We start from the raw sequence: 19,626 nt of genomic DNA on the forward strand, positions 1-19,626 counted from the left end.
TTTCTCTAAACTATTTTGTGACTTTTGAATACAGACTAGGTGTGGTCAGTGAAAGCTGCAGGCAATATTTAGGGGCAGATCCTGAAGTTCTTGGCCTTCTCTTCCCCAGCCCCACCACCCCCAGCTCTCTCAGCCTGGCCCCACAGCAGAGCTGCTCCAGCCCCTGAGCATCCTCGCGGCCTCCTCCGGGCCCGCTCCAGCAGCTCCGTGTCCTTGTGCTGGGCCCAGAGCTGAACGCAGCGCTCACACTTCTCCCACACAAGGTGGCACATGTCCTCTTACTGAACACCCTTTTAAACACCTCATTTTTTTTCATTTTTCCTTCACAAGTATTGCAAGACTTATGCAAAGTGATACAATGCTACAATGCAGCCTCACGGGAAGGGGTAGAGCATTCAACAATCACTAAAAATAGGTTAATAGTTTAAAAAAAACACAACACTTTTTCTTTCTGTCAGTCACCAGAAATTGCTCGTCTTCTCACCACACGATTCTGCTCTCACTAAAAATACCAAATTTATCACTGGCTATAAAACAGATAAAAATTCATATGAGTTCCCATTAAAACCATTATTTCATGTGTGCAGACTAATAAGGTATAGGGCTTCATAAGGCGAGCTTCATGGGCAAGATTGTGCTTTTTTGCAGATCTTTGCGTGTATGACAGGAAAATGAAAGGTAGAAAAACCCGTATATCTTGGACAGCTGACAGAGACCTAAAATCATTTTAATAGGACTGGGTTTTTGCGACATCAATCAGCATTTTAATCCCTGAAGCCTCCTGCTGGCATCAAAAAATTAAAGTATCAAATAGCCCCAGTTGTTAACATGATCGTTTTGGAAACATAAGATCAATTTGCTTTTACATCTCTGAAGAATAAAAAAATCGTCAGGAGGCTGGATGCCCCTCAGGGGTTTTGGTTCGGGCAGACACTGGTTACGCGCGGAAAGCTGTCTCAGAGAGCTCACAGAGATAATTTCTTGTTGTACTGCTTCCATGTAGAGCAATTCTGTTCTATTTGCCTTTCAGCCCTCTAATACAGATCCGTACAGACTTGTGCAGTGGTGGCCACACTATCTTAGGTTGGAAATGAGGAGAATTTCTTCTTAGAAAGAGCGGTCAGGCGTTGGGATGGGTTGCCCATGGAGGTGGTGGAGTCCCCGTCCCTGGGGATGTTCAAGGCAAGGTTGGACGTGGTGCTTGGGGACATGGTTTGGTGGGTGACATTGGTGGTAGGGAGACAGTTGGACCAGGTGATCCTGGAGGGCTTTTCCAACCCTAATGATTCTGGGATTCTATCTTTTCTGAAGATACATGATGAAAGAACACCACAGATCTCGGCCTTCTCTCCCAAGGCCAGCTATGAAACCACCCATCGCTTATGGGATGAGTTTACAAGGCCTCGGGGGAAAGATGATGGCTGAGGGTGGGCTGCTGCCCACAGAAGAGCCTCCTCATCACATCGAAGAGCCTCCAAGTGAGGGCAGGGGATCAGTTTTCTCAAGAGGCAAGACATGGTCTACAGAAGACATTTATTGCCCCTGTTCCAGAGACACCTAGCTATCTAGCAATGTTTTTCAGCAAATCACGATGAGGTTGTCTGAATGTATCAGTTAACATTAAAAAGGGTCATAAAAATGCATTTGATGTGAAGCTTCTATATGCTACCACGTCAAGGAAATAAAGGCTTACAGAAACATCTGGAAGACCAACAAAACAGCTCATCAATAGCCACTCAACACCTCCTGCAATCGTGGAAGGAGACCCTGCTTCTAGCGGAAATTTGACTTTGGTCGGGCACTCCCCATTACAAGTATTTCACTGACTCCAAATTTTAAGTTTAGTAAGGTTTTAGCTGGATGGAGGTAGCATAACACATTATTTACCTTTGTGGAAATCCAAAGGAACGGGTGACAGACTGCACTGTATAAAACAATGAATTTGTTGTGGAGGAAAACTAATACTACCAGGTGGAGGATTGTTCCATGTTGCAGGAAAAGTGTATGGTTGTTAGAATATTATGAACCAGAAGTACTGCCCTGATAATAGTAACTCCATGTTCTGGTAATTCAAAAGTGCAGGAAAAAAGGAACCTGTATCACTTCTACACATTTAAAGCAGTGGTCCCCACTTCTACTGCCAACCCATCAACTTTCTGAACTACCAGAAGAAAAATAACTGCTAATTATTAACCAAATAAAGATGCTATACATTGCTACAGTATTTTTTTGGAAAGCTTCACAGAAAAAATAAAATTCCCCGGGACAATAAACAAACGACATTGATAAAGTTATTTTTTCCCCTAGAAAAAACAAATATTGCACATACTTCTAGGAGTTATGCAAAAATTCATTGAGAAACTGAGAGCTCATGTTACACTAACATCTATTTAAAAGTTTGTAGCCAAATATTTTACAGTATACTGCTCTGAAGGGAGTAAGTTGCAAGGAGCGTGGTCAAAAAAATGCAAAGAAAAAAATGAAACTGTGTGCTTTTCTTTTTTTCTTTTTTTTGTCTTTTACCATGAATAGATGGTTCAGCCTACCTGAGATTAAACTCAGAGGTGAACCTGTGTAATAATGCACAGAAGGAATATTTACAACTATTAGTAATATTTGAGATGCTTGCAATGCACCAGCATTTCTATTTCCCTCCTTATGTTATGCTTCATGGAAGCCACGTAGTGAGCATATCAAAAGATCAGTTTTGAAAACTTCCAAAAATTTATGGTTGGTGCAGTAATGAATTTTTGTAAACTACGCTCATTCCTTAAAACAGCAGATTTTCTCCTTGCTCCAGCAAAATCCACAGAACACAAACAAAAAAATAATTAAAATATGAAGAGTACTTAGCCTTCACATAAATACATGATTATTTTTAAAAAGTGTCTTACTGCCTTACGGAAACAGATGGAATATTGCATTTTACTTCAAACATATTCTGTGTTAAGCAGTATGATAGAGACCTTTTAAGGCGTAAATTACTTTAAAATGCAACAGCCAATCACATTTTCTAATGAAAGTCGAGCTTAATTTTTTCCTTGAACTACAACATTTTCTTTGCATGGATTAATAGATCCATTACAGCAGCTTTTGGAATAGTGACTTGGGATGCTTTTACAGCATGTGGCTGAACAACCTGCACTCGACATCTCAAAGATTGCACAAATCATTCCTTCAGGTTAAAGATAGGCTTTTTCTTAAAATCAGAACCTATTCTAACACTTGCAATTGGCACTACCAAGCCAATTCCATCTAATCGCCACAGCATGATGTTAGACTTGCAGTGGTAGTTTTGATCAACTTTGTACTGCATTCATTTCAAAGCAATTTAAATGTCAGATACCAGCACAGAACTCTGTTCCCTCTCCAACAAGCTGGCTATTTACTTCTGTAACATGCATATAAAGAGACTACGAAGTACACAGGTGCTTTAGAAGTGCCTTACTAAAACATCTCTAATAACCAAAGAAAGGAAAATTACCTTTTTCAGCTGCTGTTCCTTAAAGCACCTTACAGTCCTGGCTGGTTCGGAAATTAAGTTTTTATAGTTCTCGCAGATATTGAGCCGGGATTGGGCCACTTGCATTGTGCCTTCTAAAAGCGATTTCCAGACTGAGTACATGCTCCTAAAGTACCAAAACACAGAAGGGTGGTGAGAAGAAAGAAAGGGAGGTCAGGCTTTGGCTGAAAATGTGTTGATTTGTGTAAATACAAATGATACATTCGTCAAAGGACGGCTTTTAAAACCAAGCTACAGCACAATTTTTTGTGCTGATCTAGCTAATACCTGCAGTTTTACGTAAAAGTTTAATCAAAGTTTCACAAAAACTAAGTTTTTCTCCTCCTTTCCCTGTTTTCTGATTTAATTTTGGTGGCAATTACTCTCGGTTGAACCCATTGCTCCCATGGAACAGACCCTACTGAAAGCAGCAGCTAAAACCCACCAGATCAGATGATAACTTCTGATAAGATCATGCAATTTTAGGCATCTTGCAATCAAAATAGTAGTTACAGCTCATCCATTTTGCTTCAGCTACCTGCAGTTTCTTCGTCCAAAAACCCACACACAACTAATCTGAAGGTGCTAATAGTCCAAAACCAAAATCTACTAACAGTTTATTGCTTCTGAACCAAAATGTGTCAGAATATGAAAATGAAGTATTTTACAACTTTTTCAAAATATTTAGGAGGTACTTATTCAAAGGTGGGAGGCATTTAGCAACTGAGGCAGTTCTGTTTTCATGTTACGATGCACTTTGCTTCTTAATGAAACCAAGTTTTGTAAACAACGGTTTCGTGCCTCCTTGCTGTCAGATGGGATCTTCATTATGAATAGCCTCAGAAAAAGAAATTTGTTGCTTTGTGTCATCCTGTGGAGTAATCTGCATGCTTATTACTCTAACCTTAAAGCTATTTAATAAAAGATATGTATTTATATACCAACTTCCCAAATCGGTAATACCCAAAGGAGGCACACAATTATGTTTTCTATCCTGTTGTGCCATTTGTTTTCCCAATCCTCCTAAACTATCCAAGTTATAAACAGCTATTCAAGCCTATTTCAAAATTTTAGAGGAAAACAAAGCTTCCCTTTTAACTGACAATCCTCTACAACAATGAAAAGCTTCCTTTTAAACTGTCAATTCTCTACGACAATGAATATAAATCATTTAAAATACAGAAGAGCAGTGTTTCATTGTTGAGAAAAAGAATTACACAAATTGAAAATATAAAGACAGCTATTTCAAGATATCCAACTGTTAAATTACCTATAATCGGCTCGCTCATCAGCTTTTATTCCCAGCCAGTCCTTCTTTAAGTATTGGCTAGCCAGCTTCTGAATGCTCTGTTGAAAGAAGGAGAAAAAAAGTTAAAACGAGGTACCCAAAAACATATTTTTGCTCTTATATCCAACAAATGATAATCTGACATATACGGAAGCAATCCATTTCTAGTATTAGCAAACTACGATAATACAAGACTGCTATTTCTACCCCTTTTTATATTTTTTAAGTTTCTGGTGAAATGTATTAATGAATTTCATGTTGATATCTTAATTCATAGGGACTCCTAGATCTAATCGCACACCTCAGCTCTGAAAATATTCCTGCATGTGAATGACCCCAGCAAAACCAGTAATACAGAAGATATTTCTGGGCAGCGCGTGGCCAAATCAGAGCCAGGAATACCGAAAGTAAAACGTCTTGATGTGTCACAGACAGCACAAACAAAACCCTTGTTGAACTGCAAGGGAAAAGGGGTTCTCGGGAGCAAGGAAACGTCAGGTCGTTTGTTTGTGCCCCAGACTGACACGGCTCCATCCTCGGGGAACCGACGGGCCTTTGGTGCTCGCAGGATCAGGCTGAGAGGGTGACAACAGACTACAGATTAAAAAAAGCATTTTGTTTTTAATTATTAATGTTAATTACACTGTTCAGTCTCCGCATTTCACTTTGCACAGTCTCAGAAAACCAGCAACGTCAAGAAAGCAGCAAAATGGAGCTGTAACAGAGGCAGTGGGGGCTGGCACAGCAGCATCGGCGTGGTGGGGACAGGGGGGACACGAAGCACGAGCTGACACCGATACCCACGCACAAGAAACAGGACGGGGGCCAGATGCACCCCCAGCAACAATTAAATGAAGACACCGCAGCAAAATCCTCATTTTTTAATTAGGTCCATCACCGCTGCTAGCGGTGAATTCATGCCCACTGGTTCCACACTTCCCTGATCCAGTTTCCAAAGGTTTGCAAACGCTGCTGGTTGCTTGAATTCCCCAAGCCATCCACTAGCACAACCCGTAAATTCTCGGCAGAGAAAAATATCAATCCCTCAAAGAACACACTCCGCAATACTTTTCGCAAGCAAAGTTATGCTATTATTTTTTGCATTCCCATTGCAATTTCTTCTAATTTTAAAAGAGGTGTGGATCACAGTAGGTAGCTGTTAAAAGGAAAAATAAAAGGGGTGTTTCCTTTAACTCCAACACAGCAGTTTGTGATGAGATTTGGAGCTCTATGAGGGGCTGTAGCTGTTTCCACGTTTCTGCCCCTTGTGCATCAGATCCTTCTGTGAGATGTGCCCCGAGGTGCTGAACAAATGTTCAAAACCAGAAAAATGAACCAAGAAACGTGTTCGCTGATGGCTGAGGATAAGCTCTGCCATAGGTAAAGGTGTAAAATGTCACGGTAGGGGTATTTAAAGCCATTTCTGGCCACCAAAACCTTGTTACTCGTGATGTCAGCAAATCAAGCACAAAACTAGCGTGATTATATGGGCTTGACCCTTTGTGTCCAAAGTGAACAAATGCACCACAGAAGTCAACGAAACCCCGAACAGAGGGCTCCAGCTGCGTTTTGAGATGTCTGATCATTTATTGAACTTTCACGAAAACCGATAAACCAAATGTTTGCGTTCCGCACAAACTCCGGGAGGCGAATGTATGATTTTTAATTAGTTGAGAACAGCAGATTCCCTTTCTTAAGATCGATGCCGAATGTCACTTTGTCAGTACAAGATCCTTCTTGTTCCTTCCTCAGTAAGGCTCCTCGTTGTGCTCCACCGAAACAAAGCGCGGCACTGTTCGGCTCGAGCCGGGAAGCGAGCCGATTGCTTAGCCCCTGGCCTGGCCCGACTCGGCCCGCGGCCTCCAAGGTCCACTGCTGCCCCCGAGGTGCCCGTCGATCACGTTTGAAGGGCTTGGGATGAAAATATGCACCCGCAATGGGAGAGATGTGAAGAGGCAACAAGAGAAGTCCGTGCAGGCTGTCCTGGTAGCAATATTGGTTGAGGATACGTTTCCCTATACTTCACGTTTCCTTCAAAGTAACTCTAGAGCTTCAGTGAGTAAAGGCACTATAAAAAACAAATTAATTACAACATGAATCTCCATCAAAACCCCCCAAACCTCTCCTCCCTCTCATTACGGCAGTCTACAGAGAGCGAAAAGGCAACCCTGATGTTGCACAGCTTGGACGTGCAAGGCACTTAGTTGGCTTCAAGCACCACCATTTCGAGAAATACGAAAGCAAGGGTTAGCGTAAGCATGGAGGACAACAGTTTGCCAAGCCTGCAGAAAATCTGCTCACTGGCTGCTAAACAAGGAGGTCTTTTAATTTTTGCTTTTCATCCTAACGAATGTATCATTGAAATTGAACAAGAGTTCAGTTAGTTATTTTTGAATGGTAGGAACAATTGAATATGTTGATTTATTTTCAATAAGTTGATCTATTTCAATATGTTGATTTCTTTCAACACGTTGATTTCTTTCAACATGTTTATTTCTTTCAACACGTTGATTTCTTTCAACACGTTGATTTCTTTCAATATGTTGATTTCTTTCAATATTTGTCATCAATGCTTAGGGACACGAGGACTGAGAATGCCTGAAATCCCCTGCAAGCGCCGTGCAAGCTCCGCTCGTGCTGTCAGAAGAACCGTACTCGGTGAATCCTATCTTGTGCGTTACTCCCACACCAAGCAGGATTTAGGAAGAGCAAATGTAAAGTAGTGGAAACAGACAGGCTGTCACACTAAGCCAATTTCAACTCATCGGAAGATGACACACACCCTTCCCGCGCCTCGTTTTTTCCTTCCTCACCCCCCAAGGCACGTTGTATCGCTGTGCTGCGAGCACCAGTGGGGAGGAAAAGAAAGAGAAAAAGAAAGGAACGCTCGGGGAACATTAGCTATCATACTAATAGATAATAGAAAGTAAGTAGTTTGTGACAGGGAAGTGAAAGATGTCCCAAATTAAAAGGTAATTGATAGAGATGTAGGAGGCTTTTACAAAGACACACTAATGACGATTTTCAAAGTCTCAAGATCTTTATTAGCAAAAACTGAGAGCTGCTGCTGACAGCCAGGCCCCCTAAAACCTATTATGGATTGCAGAAAGCATCGCAGACACCATCTGATGCTAAATGGAGTTTGGGTACAATATCACTAGGACAAATTTTGTGTCCTTCAGCAGTTGTGCTTAGAAGTTTTCAGTATTTTGTCTCATTTTGTTCATTTCTCTTTATTAGAGTGGAATCCATCAACCAACCCCTTGTAACTTTTAGTTCTACAAATAAACCCACACCCTGCTGTAACTTTAAGACTTTCTTACATTGGAAAACCTGCAGTTTGTCTAATATCAGATTATTTTTAAAACGGCATTTTCAGTTCTAGGAGAGTGAGACTGGCCTAGGATGAGGACAAAGTGCCATATACAGTGAATCCTCCAAAAAAAAAACAAAAAGAAGAAGAAAAAAACCATACAACCAAGCCAAATGAAATTCCTGAATCTTGAAGAACACTTCTACTAGAAAAATTCAAAGCCCTATGTCCATCAGGTGCTACAGCACCTCCCTTGATGCTCTCAGGTTCTTCTCCTCCATTAATAAGACTCCAAAATAATTAGTAAGACTCCAAATGAATCGCACTAGTCAGTGATTCTGGCTCACCGAAACAGCAAGATGCTTCTTGCCAGCAACCCTCCGACAGCTTTAGCAATCGTCCAGATGTTTTTTCCACAAGCCTGAGGAGCAATGTGAAACACATTTTGCACGGTTGACAACCTCTTGAAACCATCGTGGGGGAGAAGACACGGAAGAGCCATGCAGCCTGCGCGCTGCTCCCCAGCGCAGGCGAATGAGTCAGTCTCAATATTGAATCCCAAGTAAGATGCTGCGTGTTCACAGCAACTGCTTGAAGTGGCATTTTATTTACTAGAGCTAGATTCAATAAAACCTGCAACGATTTAAAAAGAACGAACTCTGTTCGGGACGGACTCGGTTCGGGGCTTCCACGCAGGAGGGGACCTCAGGCAACGAGACCGGGACTAAAGAGCTGCTGCAGAGCAAATAAAAATGAGAATAAACCACAACACGGGCAGCACGTGGACTTGCACAGCACATCCCAGGACTTCCTAAGGGCACAGATATGCTGGGACTGTTTGTCTGCATTGCCTTGGATCCTTTAATTGCCTTTAAAGAATCGATAAAGTAGGTTTCTGCGGGCCTGCAGCAGCAATTGGAAAACCCCTAGAAATATTAAGGGAGGCTGGACAGCTGATGTAAAGCTGCAGCTCTAACAGCACCTCATCCCCCTCCTGTTTGCATGCTGGGGTACTCCTTCCTGCCATCAGACAACTCCTGGACAAGAAAACACCGAGTTTGCCACCAAGCCATCTCATCCTTACACTCGTAATCTCTTTCCAAGCTGCTCCATGCCTTGCTTTTTGATGCTTGAGACATGACAAGGTGGCAAGGGAAAAAAAAGGGGAAAGCTGAAAAATTAATTTACAGCAGTGAAATATCCTCTGGCAGTCACAATAAACATCACTCATGGCACTCGCAGTGGGACTTCGCCACATAAAGGTCAAATCTCATGTCCTTCATGGGTTTTGTTTGTTTTTTACATTGAAGTTAAAAGCTAAAACCATTACTTCACTGGAAGCGTGCCCTCTAATTCTTCCCAAAACATCTTGCTGCTGGAGGTTAGCATTGCCTTCCACATATAATCTGTAATAGGGATAAAAAACAAAAGCCCAACAGCAGCTCCAACACCAGCAGGAGTATCTGTGGATTCTTAAAAGGCAAGGCGAGAGCCCATCTGCATGACAGCCCCACATTCAAGGAGGAATGACTCCTTAAAATCCTGCAGCAGTGAAAACCCCTGATGAGAAACATGGGGTCCCATGCCAATGCCTAGTTATTTTTGACTCAAATGTGCCTTTTATCACTTACTGCAATTCCAAGCATATTGTAGAGGTGGTAAAACAAAAAAATATATATATTTATTCCGTTCCTTTTCGCAACACCTTTTTCAGTGTTTCAAGACTTCCTTATGCTCTAGACTAAGCATGTCCCTATTTCTTCAAGTACTTTTTTCAGTCTTAATTTGTAACCTGATTACTTTCTTTGCCCTTGATTTTCATTGCTCTCCTCTGGTCTCTCTTGAGTTGGTCCAAATCTTCCTCGAAAGGTAAGGGCCAACACTTGAAAGACCTTACTCTGATTTTTCAGGCTGATTTTGAACTTCCAGCACTGCTGGTAGACCCACCTGCCACCATTCCTGAGTCGATATCAGTAAACTTAATAGCATGCATCCAACTTCCTCCATGAATGATAATGATGAAAAATACTGGATTAGGGACAGGTCCTATGAAGCTTCATTCATTTTAACAAAAAAAAAATATCTGTTTGATACCTACATGATTTGCCGAACGGCTTTTATGACCCTTTTGTAGTTTTATCCAGACGACGTTTCCCTAGCATGCATGTTAGACCACCATGAGAATCAGCCACCTCCCCAAAGTCAAGGCGCCCAGCACCTTCTCTATTTACAAATGTTAATCTATAACAGCAAAAAAAAAAAAAAAAAAGAGTTTGCCCAACTAGCGTGAAGCTGTTTTTCTTAACACTTCCATTTGTTGCTCCAATGCTTTTCTAGGAACTTCAACCAACCAGAGCGATGCATAACTTCGAAACTCGTAGAATCATTAGGGTTGGAAAAGACCTTCAAGATCATCTGGTCCAACCATCCCCCTACCACCACTGTCACCCACCAAACCATGTCCCCGAGCACCAACTCCTCAGCCTTTTGCAAGAGCGGGCGCTACCAAGCTCAGCTTTCCAAGCCAACACTCTCAGCTTTAACAGGGGAAGTGACTTGATGCTGAATACTCTGCAGCCAAGCTGACTAGACCCAGAGCCAATTCGTGTTTATTTATCAAAATAGACTCTAATCTATTGTATTCCTGACCTTGCATCAGGCCAAGATCTCTGTGACAGAATATAACAACTTGGGGATTAACAGCAGCCAATCTACCTGCTCTAGTTCGCCTTGCAACAAATAAATGTTGGAAGTTTCTTTACCCGCATATCTCCATTATTAAGAGCATCCTGACAGGCTATTTCAATAAACATTATGTGATAAAATCATGTCCTAGCAGGCTTCCAACTGTTTGCTTTCTCTCTGTCTTCAGCTCCCAAATTCCAGGAACATATAACTTACGCCGTAACAACGCCGCAAGGCAGTATTTGCAACACTTCTCCAATATTGTTTAGTCCAAATGGAGGGTTTTCTCTGCACAAGACGTGCATGCAGCAACAGAAGATATCAACATTTACACTTCCAGTCACATATAAAAGAGGTTGGGAAAAATCTAAGTCAATCTTCCTGACCATGAGCTTATGCTGCCTTCTGAGCAAGTCTCCTTAAAGAAGAGGGTCTGAGGAAACCAGAACAAATGCCACCTTTACGATGAGGCACCATGTCCATAACTAAACAGCTCATAACCCTGAGCAAGTTACAAATTAGAATAAAACTAGCTAAAATGATCAAGCTATGTATTCATCTGTGTAAGTTATTTTTACTTTCTAAATTATACACTACAAATTGCTAAACTAGAAATACGTTGCCATTCAGAAACATTCCTGGTTCTTTTTAAGGCCTTTTTCTAAAAACGTCTAGGCTGATGCAAAACCTACTGCATGCTCCAGTGAGATTTCAGTGTGTTTTTCCTTCTGCATTCACTGCCGTGCACAGGTAGGGCTGATAGACGGGCACCAAGAGCCAGCTTCGAGCAAGGCTGCTGCAGCCACCAGGAGCTACGACATGCCGAGCAAGTTGCCATTCCCCCCTTGCCAAGACCACAAACCCAACAGGCTGAACAAAATTACCCCCTAGTCCTTGAATTCGAAATGGGTGAAACCACTAAAATTTTTTTTTTTAGTCTTCCAAATACAAGGATTGTCTTAAAGGAGCTTGTGTTTAGACTACACGCAGTTACTCTTCCCTATACTTGTACTAACTTTATCTAGATTGGGAAGTTCTTCATAAACCTAAATGCTGAGTCCTTTTTCATAGCTGCCATCCTTACGGTCCCTAAGGAACTGTCAGAAGAGCCTTAGATTATCTCTACGAAGTTGTGAAGGCCCCAGCATAGCACCTGTATGTGTGGCTGGTGGCAGATCAACAGCTCCGCAGAAGAAATCAGTTTGCCTCTTGGTCAAAAGCCTGCACCCCTGGATCAAATCCCCACTCCTAACAGGTATAGCAAAGTCCTGGGTAGTGCTACTGAACAGCGTGCCATTGCTTTGCAAAGTTTTGTGTAAGGTAGATTTCTTTTCCATAGCACCACACTGGATAGTGAAGCTTTTAGCAGTGTTCATTTGGAAATTTTAGGGAATCTAAAAATTGAGGTTGCCCAAAGCCCCATCCAACCCAGCCCTGAGCACCTCCAGGGATGGATGGAGCATCCACAGCTTCTCTGGGCAGCCTGTTGCAGTGTCTCACCACGTCCCGATGCAAAAGACAGACTACAAAATCCATTTAATAGTCCATGAACATTCAGCATGGAGAAAAATAGAATCAATTAGGTTGGAAAAGACCTTCAAAATCATCAGATCCAACCATCAACCTGACCCGCCAAGTCCCATCACCAGACCATGTCCCTCAGTGCCATGTCCACGCGTCTCTTAAACGCCTGCAGGGATGGGGACTCCTCCACTGCCCTGGGCAGCCAAGTCCAGCGCTTGAGTGATGAGGAGTTTTTGATGGATGAACCAAAAGAATTAAGTCACAGCTAATCACCTCTTTTATTCTGCATGTACAGGTCTGATTGCTAGTGTTAACACAAAGCTTCTCAACCTGCCACAGAGCTCTGGAACAGCAGGACGCAGCACCTTCAGCTGTGCAAAATGAAATCAAACACCACATGTAGAAGTGAGTGTAAAAAAGCAGTTGTACTGTTCACTCCTAAGAGCAACTTGCACACTGAGTGGACCCACCAGTCTCCTCTTAGGCACCTCATTAGCACGCACCTCATCTGAGCAAGTACTGCCTGGGAAGGAGGCAACAGGATGGGACAAATCTTTCCTCACCACCATTTGCTGCTGTCTTAAGAGATATAAACCGAAAGCACAAAGAGGTTCTATTATTTAACATGACTTTGAAGGCGCATGATGCAGGGCTTGAAGCAGTGCTGCTGTCAGGTAGAGATATTTCTCTTCCCTGCACAACCTTTTGTTTTAACACCTGAGAAATACCACCTGAAGCCCTACGGACTCCTGAAATGCCGTCTGCCTCCTTCCTCTGCACCCAAGTGGCAGCTTCATGTTGCTGGAGAGAAAAGCATCGCGATCTAGTTGCTGTGGGAAAGAGCAAAGCGCCAATGACGACCAAAAACGCAACAGCTTCTCCTATTCTCACCTTCCCTGTGCTTATCTCCACCAGTTCCGTTCTGCAGAGTGAGACCATAATCTGGCACTTCCTAGTTTTGTAAAGTGTGAGGATTCGGTGTATTTTTAAATTCCTAATTTCCTGTAATTCACCTCTCGGGCAGCTGACGAAGCGTGGCACCCAGCTTCATCCCCCACAATGTTTCTGTCTGGGAGAAGAATGCGGCCACGTCTCCCCCACAAAACAGAGGAGGCTGGACGTGATCCCGAAGGCAGAGACTGAAGTGGGGCGTAAGGAATGATGCTATAACTACCTCACCTGCCTGATGGAGGAGAGAAAAGCCTTATCGTCCTGTCAGCAAAACACCTCCAAAGGCATCGGTCTGCACCAGCGGGCAGCCGCCTTGCACCAACGCTTCCAACACCGCCACCAGAATCGCTGTCGGGTTCACGTCATTTGTTAAAGAAAGTAGCAAAAAGGTTAATAGAGCTTTGTACACTCCCAAATACGATAACCCACCCACACAGCTCTCCCACCCACGGTAATTTCAGTCTGTCATGATCCACACTGCTTTTTTTTTTTTTCATCTAAAAAAGGAAATGCTTTCTTCACCAAAAAAAAAATATATATTTATAATCTAACCAAACCCTTTTTAGAAGAGACTGGTCAAGCGATGCTGCCAGCTAACCCTGACACATGCCTCGCTGGGGAAGGAACCTGAAAAAATCCAAATTTTTGCTTTCAAACTGTGCCGGCTGCCTGATGGCAGGGAAGTGGTGGAGAAGAGGATAAACCCATTCTCGCAGCACGAGCAGGTTGAAATGTGGTTTTTTGGAAGCAACTCTGTGGCAGCATCGACCCTAGGTATTTTCTGGGAGGTGAAAGGAAGCCTGGTTCATGTGGGTGCACAGAAAAATTAAGCAAAAGGAGAATTGCACAAGAATAAAAACACTGTGACACTGAAGGGGATGCTATGACAAGCCACAGCAGAACCTCATCTTACCTAATATACATATTTTCTTACATTAGTACATTAAAGTGCAGAAAGATGTTACGAGATTGTAAAGAAAAGGCTGAAAAATTCATGAAAATAGGATGACAAAACTATGTACTAGTCCAGTCATCCACAGAGACAAATTAAGCAACAGTGAAAACAGAGTCATTAGCAGAACGTACAGATTGCAACGCAGGGAATTTTAAGAAAATTGTTGGAAAATACATATGATATCAAAAGTAGTGTGTTCATTGGGGAGGTTCAGCTAGGGAAAATTCCGCAGTCCAATTTTACTTCTGTTTGATCACAAGGTTATAGAACACGTGTGGCTGAATCTCAATGTGACAAAACACAGAGTTTCAGGACAGAATTAAATAAGTGGAAAATTCAAATTAAAACAGGCTTTAAAAGCCAGCAAGAGCAGCACCGCAGAAAGATGAAAATATTCTAATAACTGCAGTTGCTGTTTCAGACTATTACTAAAATGCAGAATTATGAACTAAGCACTGTAAGAACCTTACCAAAATTAAACTCATCAATCTTCAGTTAATTTAAAGAAAACTGATGCATATAGAAAGAGCATAAAATTAAGAACAGTAGTTTAAAAGACTCAGGCCAGGAGACAGAGACAGTGATAATACCTGTTAAACTAAATATTTATATTCATGGAATCATTAGGGTTGGAAAAGCCCTCCAAGATCATCTGGTCCAACCACCCCCCTACCACCACTGTCCCCCACTAAACCATGTCCCCAAGCACCACGTCCAACCTCTCCTTGAACACCCCCAGGGACGGGGACTCCACCACCTCCCTGGGCAACCCGTCCCAATGCCTGACCGCTCTTGCTGAGAAGAAATGTCTCCTCATGTCCAACCCGAACCTCCCCCGGCACAACTTGAGGCCGTTCCCTCTGGTCCTATCACTGTTGAACAGTTCTACAAGAAGTTGCAAAAATATACCATGGGAGTAAAGCCAAAGCAGAGCGATGATTAAGATCTACAAGAAGGGTAAGAAACCTATAGATAACCTCTCTGAAGGTCGTATGGAGCTCTCTGTGCAGTGCAAGAGCATCACCGGGCCCAGGGGAGTCTCTGCCTTGCCACCAGTCATGGCGGAAGCGCAGCAGGAACCGCGCACCTCACGTCTTCGCCTGGACAACTCAGCACGTTCCTGTGTTTTTCTACAGTACTGTCCATGATGTCAGACCTCCTTTGGGTTTTGGGAGTATTTCAGGTGCTCTTGTTGGAAAAGAGTATCTCTCTGAGGGCAAATTCTATTTTTTACTATTATGAAATGCAGACATAAAACATGAACGTCTACATAATTTATATGAGAGTCACTGAAGTGAAGAAGCAAAAGGCCAACCCTACCAAGCTGGATGGAAGTATCGATCTGCCGGAGGGTAGGAAGGCCCTGCAGAGGGACGTGGAAAGGTTGGGTCAATGGGCAGAGGTCAATGGGATGAGGTTCAACATGGCTCAGTGCTGGGTCCTGCACTTTGGCCACAACAACCCCATGCAGCGCTACAGGCTTGGGGCAGAGTGGCGGGAAAGCTGTGCAGAGGAAAAGGATCTGGGGGTGCTGGCTGAAGCTTGCCTGAACACAAGCCGGCGGTGTGCCCAGGTGGCCAAGAAGGCCAACGGCATCCTGGCTTGTGTCAGGAGTAGTGCGGCCAGCGGGGCCAGGGAGGTGCTCGTCCCCTTGGGCTCTGCTCTGGTGAGGCCGCACCTCGAGTGCTGGGTTCAGCTTTGGGCCCCTCGCTACCAGAAGGACATCGAGGCCCTGGAGCGTGTCCAGAGAAGGGCTCCGAAGCTGGGGAAGGGCCTGGGACACAAGTCCTGTGAGGAGCGGCTGAGGGACCTGGGGGGGTTTGGGCTGGAGAAGAGGAGGCTCAGGGCAGACCTTATTGCTCTCTGCAACTGCCTGAAAGGAAGGGGTGGGGAGCTGGGGGTCGGCCTCTGCTCACAGGTAACCAGTGATAGGACCAGAGGGAATGGCCTCAAGTTGTGCCAGGGGAGGTTCGGGTTGGAAATGAGGAGACATTTCTTCTCAGCAAGAGCGGCCAGGCATTGGGACGGGTTGCCCAGGGAGGTGGTGGAGTCCCCGTCCCTGGGGGTGTTCAAGGCAAGGTTGGACGTGGTGCTTGGGGACATGGTTTGGTGGGGGACAGTGGTGGTAAGGGGGTGGTTGGGCCAGGTGATCTTGGAGGGCTTTTCCAACCTTAATGATTCTGGGATTCAGCAGTTGAACAGCACTCACTTCCAAGTTTTCTTCGGTGACCTGCTCCCTTCCAAGCACACTCTCCCAACCAACTTTCTTCTGACTAACACCACAGTGGAGGCAAGGTTTGCCACCGCCCGTCAACCCTGGTTGTGCACAGATCAGTAAAGGCATTAACTGGGATGAAGAGGCTGCTTCAGCCAGGAAATGTGACCTGCGGAGTGATATTTTGGTAAGAATGTACTAGAAGTATTGTTACGAACGGTAATCTCATGAGAAAGATCATCCGCAATTTTTTAACAACAAACGAAGAGGATTCGCCTTGGCTGGACGACTCTTCCAGCTGAACAAACAACCACATTGTTCTGTGGTAATCAGAAAGAGAAGTGTGCATGCTTACATATGCAAGGAAGTTTGGGCATCACGATCCAACTGCTCAAAACAAAGGTTATGACTCCCAGAGCAGAACAGCTGCATTTCTTGGCTGGCCAGAGGAGGAGGCAGGTACAAGTCAAGGCGTACCCAGCACAATTTTCGACGTTTGAGGTCAGCAGGCCCTGACGCCACTTTTCTGTCTTCTGCCTGTCCATGAAGTTTGACAATTGACCCCTTTGAGGGGCTGGTGAACTGTTTGGCAGTAATTTCTGTGGAGATGATGTGTTGTGGGGGACAAACGGAAGAACAGATGCGTTCCAGGGAATGGGAATTCCATCCAAGTGGAATTCTGAAGAATCTGCGTTCATGTAACAAGGTCACAGAATCACAAAATGCTTTGGGTTGGAAGGGACCTTAAAGTCCATCTAATTTCAACTCCTGCCATGGGCAGGGATGCCTGTCCCCAGCCCAGGCTGCCCCAAACCCCATCCAGCCTGGCCCCAAGACTGGGAGATCCCACTGGAGATAACAACCAGCATGGCTGTGTCTTGCAGGGACATACAGGAGAACCTACGAAGCTCCAGAAATATAATTTCAGGAGAAACATTGCCAAGGACAAATAAATGTTTCCAGTCCGTGGTCTGCTGCGACAGCTGATCTGCAGGCTGGTATGAGGAGATAAACTGGGTTCACGGGCCTTTAAGAATGAAAAAGGAATAAAATGCAAGTATTGATTCCTTCCCTTAACTCCAAACTTAGTTATGTTATCAGTCAGAGCAACGCTCTGTGGATTACCTAGGTCAGCTCAAATTTTTGCAATTTGTATTTTTTAACACCAGCAGAAGTTTCTTCAAGCTTTCCAGCTGAGATAAGACAACAAATGACATCACCAAGAACCTTTAACCCGTGGTCTGCTGCTCCGGTTCATGTCTGAGACGCTACCGCTAGGTCGCTACAGCACGTGCCTGGCACTGCAGTTCAAGAAATGCACGATGCCAACGCAGCATTCAACTTCAAGTCATGAGAAACTAACCGCTTGCCTGAAACTCTCAACGCTCATACCCCGAGATGCCAGAGTAGAGCCAAGGTTTCCCAATGCTTCATACAAAACTGAATTTTACGCTCTTGGGCTGAATATAAAAAGCCTTGGAAACCCAGCTTGCTGCTCCTCTCACGTTGATGGTGACAGGAAGGGACGGTGGCTGCCCCTGCCACGGCAGCAGTATGGGCAGCGGGGCTGCGTGCCCCTGCCTGGCCACCTGTAGGCAAGATGTAGGCAATTATTTCCTTTGTCTGCACTACAGGCACTTACATATGTTCATCTGTAAAAGGTCTGAATGCTCAGGTTGTATTGCAGTTTGCAATGTCTTGTTCTATCCCCGCAAATAGATTGGGAGCATTCTTGGTTTTGCTCATGGTCACACATCTGTAGCAAAAAAAACCATAGAATATCCTGAGCTGGAAGGGACCATCGAGTCCACAATAAAAAAGGCATACAAACAAAAACCAAAAACAACCCAAAAAAGGACAAAAAACCTCCACAGCCCAGGATACAGGTGCTAAAGCACTCATTAAGGGAAATATCCGTCTACTAGAAATTATTTTTTTCTCTGAAGTTATAACGCAAGCCAAATCTTGTAAGAGCTGCCAAGAGAACACAAGTTCAACTCAGCTTGACTTCATTCACATAAAACCCCCTCCTTCCTGCTCATTTACAAAAGAATTAGACAGGAACAATTGAGAAAAAAACCATCGCACTCATCTCCGCACAGAAAAAATGGCTCAAAGAGAAGGAAAAGTTGGCGCTCAGTCAACTACAGCATGACCCCGTCCCATCTCACGTGGAAATTCCACTTTTACCTGGCATTTTTTTTGGCATTTTTTTCTGCTTTCCGAATGGGTCCTGTGGCTAGTTGTACGTCACCAGGCACCTGCAGCGCCCGACTTTACTGGTTTTGAAAAATCTTTGATTTTTTGGCTAATTCCCAAGTCTGCTTCCAAGGCAGGTCAAAGAGAAAGGAAACAGGCAGGACTGAAATCAGTCGGTAAAATCATTCCGAGACTGTCTGCGTCAACCTTACTTGGGCTCAAAGTTGATTCTAAACAATCAAAGTTAATCTTTTTTATCTGTATATTTACTAATGGCCAACAGACAAGAACGAGTTTACTCATGTATGAATAAAACAAACCAGTGAGGTCTGAACTTACCATAAATGGAACATTTAGAAGTCTATAATGGTAAGAAAATACGCTCTTTTTTAACCTAAATTATCTGAGAAGAGGACTGAAATGAGGTACTTGGAAACAGATTATTTCACAGACGTTCACACCAGCAGCAGAGAGCACCTTGGGCTCTTTGAGAATCCACTTTATTGCAAGGTTCCACTTCAGTGACACATGGAAGGTCCCAATAATATTTTCAAAGCATCATTTTAAAGGAGATCCATAGATATTGCCTCTGATTTTTCTATGTGGGTTCCTGTGGTGCTCAGGAGCACCAAGACACCCTGAACGGGTCAGAACTCTGCAACGTCAGGGGCAGAAAAAACAAATACAGTGACAAGACAGCAAGCTTAAGACAAAAATTATATCCCAGGATCTATCTAATGTCAACCATAGTGCACAAGAGAGAATGAAACAGCATTGATCTCATCAGTGCACATCAGCACACTACATGACATCTGAGATCACACAGCGGTTACGGGAACTTACAGTAATTCACATTTCAGTACGTTCAGCCCTCACGAACTCAAAGTCAAATCTTGCTGACTACCTAATATCACTTTTTTTTTTTTGCTCTTAGTGGCAACTTTTTCCCTTCCAAAGATTAGCAGCTACTATTTTCAAAAGGATAAAAGGATTT

General features: G+C 43.7%; 1 protein-coding gene across 4 annotated transcripts in view; it reads right to left on the reverse strand.

Annotated features, from left to right (window-relative positions):
- The window catches only part of FCHSD2 (FCH and double SH3 domains 2), a 148,768-nt gene that overhangs the window by 68,275 nt on the left and 60,867 nt on the right, over positions 1-19,626 (reverse strand). For 3 of the 4 annotated variants that reach the window (XM_080559487.1, XM_080559488.1, XM_080559486.1), the window contains exons 4-5: positions 4,773-4,849; positions 3,485-3,629 (exon numbers count right to left, since the gene is read on the reverse strand). In XM_080559487.1, the coding sequence (XP_080415613.1) occupies positions 3,485-3,629; positions 4,773-4,849 (222 nt within the window). Of the gene's footprint in view, positions 1-3,484; positions 3,630-4,772; positions 4,850-18,075; positions 18,099-19,626 lie in introns of those variants that run through there. The other variant, XM_080559489.1, reaches the window with a different exon arrangement.

This window comes from Anser brachyrhynchus (assembly GCF_964034855.1).
Source record: "Anser brachyrhynchus genome assembly, chromosome: 1".
NCBI classification, from domain to species: Eukaryota; Metazoa; Chordata; class Aves; order Anseriformes; family Anatidae; genus Anser; species Anser brachyrhynchus.